This window comes from Hydra vulgaris, chromosome 01 (assembly GCF_038396675.1).
Source record: "Hydra vulgaris chromosome 01, alternate assembly HydraT2T_AEP".
NCBI lineage: Eukaryota > Metazoa > Cnidaria > Hydrozoa > Anthoathecata > Hydridae > Hydra > Hydra vulgaris.
Window position 1 is genome coordinate 56,435,277 of NC_088920.1, and position 3,401 is coordinate 56,438,677.

Sequence of the window (3,401 nt, forward strand, 5' to 3'; positions counted from 1 at the left end):
ACGTAACAAATATAACTTTAAGATTATAAAAAACGGAAACGACTAAGATTGTAGAACCAAATGTAAAAAAAAAAGATAATAATTAAAGAAGCAAGAAAAAATTAATAAAATTTTTAATATTAAAGATCATTTAAATTTGGTTTTTTTCTAAAAGTTTTTCTTCGTAAAACTCGAGCCAGAAACTCGAGCCAGAGGCGAGACATTTATCTTGTCTAGATCTCAAAATACGTTTTGTAATTTCGCTGCAATGTCTACGTTTTTTAAACATTTTACAATTGTTTTTGTAACGTCTTAGTTCATCTTGAGATAAAAGAAGTATGTTTTAAATTTGTCATACTTAAAGATAGTTTGAAGATAGTAAAATCCACTTCAGTTCTCCTTATTTCAGCTCCCGGTTCTAGATTATTTAGTAATTTTTATGCTTTATTAAAAATTAGAGTTTAATGTAGTTAAGGTTTAATGTAGTTAAGTATAACTTTTTTTGGGTGTGGGTGAGTGAGTGAGTGGTAGGGGTGTGGGGGTAGTTAGGGTTGTTAAAAAATCAACAACTTCATAGTAAAACTTTTATTTTATTTAAGTTTTTTTAACCAATGAAGACAAATAACAATCAAGTTTGTTAAATTTTCTAAAGTTCAAAATTATTGCTGTATTAATTGAATAGTTCAGCTCGTCGAGGCTTTGATTAAAATCATCACAAAAGCTTTGGTATGGAGTATTTGGTCAGTGATCACACAGTCTAATTTGGGTTAGTCGTTAAACTACTCCAAGCTGTCCCTTTGCGAAGCCAGCAATACATTATGACAAAAAAGTATTGCATTACAAAAAACTTACAAACCAACTATAAATACATTCTTTTATCAAATATTTTATTAGAATTTCTTTTATTATCTGTAAAAAAAAAATTTCAATCCTTTCAAGCTATTATTGTAATTTTTTAATTAGAGACCTCAATTATTCAAAGAACCTCAATACTCGTACTTCTACGAGCACGATATTTTATAAATAGCTTATTGTTTACAATAAGATATCGACATATTGATTAAGATCACAATGTGCTAATACTAAACAATGGAGACTTTAAAAAAGCAACCGTTAAAACAAAAAATATTAGCGGTGTTTAAATTTAAAACTACCTTAATATGCTTACCTGTGGTAAACACAGCAATATATACTGTTTCATTTAAAATGGACGTAGTAAAAATTATTTTATTAACAATTGCATCACTGGCAATAGTTACAAATATTGTTTCTGTGTATTTACTTCATAAAAAACGCAGAAAAAACAATTATGTTATCTTGTGTATTAACTTATCTTTAAGTGATTTATTACAAAGCATTGCGGGATATATACCAGCTTTATTTCTTAAGTCAAATTTACAAATGGCTACAAATTTGTGTAAAATGTCAGCCTTTTTTGTTGCTTTTCCATCATTCACAACTATTGCAATGCTCACTGCAATTGCTCTTTCAAGATTTTTGCTACTGAGTACGCGTTATAATAGAAATCAAGTTAATTATAAAAAATTGTTTCTAAAAGCTTCAATATTTTCATGGATTTATGGATTGATTTGGGCTGCTCTCCCTCTTTTAGGATTTTCTTCGTACGAACTTGAAGATACACGCACTCGATGTTCAATTAACTTTTCTCCTAAGAATAAAATAGAAAAGGTTTTTTTAATATTATTGATGGCTTTTGGATTTTTTATTCCAGTTATAACAATTCTCACATCGTGTTTGTTTACCGCTGACCTAATGAGCGCTAAGTATAAATACTTTTGTGTGACGTACGGAAAAGAAAATGTGGAAACAAAAAGATACAGAGACAAGGAAAGAAGAGCATTTTCATCGTTTGTACTTATGGTAATTTCATTTATAGTTTGCTGGACACCATATGCAACAATTGGTTGTTTATCAACTTTTACATCGGCTAAAACACCAAAATGGCTCATTGAAATAGCTGCCCTTTTTGCAAAATTAGCTGCTTTAGTGAATCCTTTTGTTTACTTCTGGAAAGATACTTTATTAAAAAAGAAAATTTGTTTTTATAAAAAAAACCCGTCTATATAAACATTTAATAATAATTTTTAAACTATTTAATTTATTTTTAATAATGATAAAAAATTACTCTAGTCTTGTGTTTAAATTTTTTTTGTTAACTTTTATCACTCTAAACAAAAGTTGCTAGCTGCAATAGCTATATACAAATTTTGAAAAGAATTCAAAAATTTTATGCAACCTTGAGCATATTTGTAGAAGCTTGGGTAACTGCAAAACAGTTCAAAAGTGAACCAACAAAAAACGTTGTTTCTAACTCTAGTAGGTTATGGTGTATTTTTGGTATTTTAAGTCGATCACTAAGGGCGGATCCATAGGGATGGAGACGATAGGGGTAACAAACCCCTACCCCTAAGATATTTTGAAAAAATTTTTTTTATATATTTAATTGAGCATTTGTTTCAAAACGGAAGTAAATAAGGGAGGTTTAAATGTGATTAAAAATATAAATAAGTTTGAGTGGTGCCAAAAAAAATAAATTGGAATGATTTTATATTTTAAGGCATAGATTAAGGCAGTGAAATGCTAATATTTTTAAAAAATTAACTGAAAAATCTGAAAATTGCCCCCCTGTTCCTACTTTACTAGTAGTTTGGGTAAACCAAATCAAACATTCCCATCTCATCTCATTCTTTCTAAATGGTCTGGATGGTCTAAAAATTGCCGCCCCCGACCTCCGTTCCTTACTAGATGGTCTGGATCCGCCCCTGTCGGTCACTTTTGTTTAAACTTCATTTAAACAAAAATCTTTATCTCACTTGTTTGATGACAAGTGAGATAAAGAAGATTTTTAGTCCATCAATTTGAAAATCCATAACTTACTAACTATAAACTTTAAAAAAGACAAAGGATTAAAAGTTTTCCCTCGCAGAGTTTTTAATTAAATCTATATAATATAACAAGGTTCCAAGTCCTGTGAAAGCAGCCGCGCAAAAGAACAAAATAATCTACCTAAAATATTTTTTCAAATTTTGCGTTGCGTAATTTATGGACTATCACGTCTACAATCAATATAAGATGTGACAATAAGTGAAAAATATAGAATAAAACCGGGTAAAATCGCACACTTATCGAAAAAAGTTAAATAACTTTTTTATTTTTATTTTATTAGATAAGTAATAAAAAACTACAGAAGATAATATAAATATATGTTAAAAAAAAATAACAAAATTATTTGTTGCATTATGTGACATGAAGTAAACAGTAAGTGTTTAATTACTCAATTACTTTAGTACTTCCTCAATTACTTCAGCATTACTGACTTACAGTCAGAAGTTAATTAAACAATAATATGCGATATTAATTCCTCTTTAAACTCCTTTTTATTTCTCAAAATATCAAATATC

General features: G+C 28.6%; 1 protein-coding gene across 1 annotated transcript; it reads left to right on the forward strand.

The window, feature by feature from the left end:
* Window positions 1-1,185: 1,185 nt before the first annotated feature.
* Window positions 1,186-2,129, forward strand: LOC124809387 (melanopsin-B). The gene has a single exon (XM_065787121.1). It carries the CDS (start codon window positions 1,186-1,188, stop codon window positions 2,065-2,067), a length of 882 nt encoding a protein of 293 aa, XP_065643193.1. The 3' UTR covers window positions 2,068-2,129.
* The last annotated feature ends 1,272 nt before the right edge of the window (window positions 2,130-3,401 follow it).

Coding starts and splice junctions, on each gene's coding strand:
- LOC124809387 (XM_065787121.1), top strand. CDS start 1,186: ATGGACGTAGTAAAAATTATTTTATTAACAATTGCATCACTGGCAATA.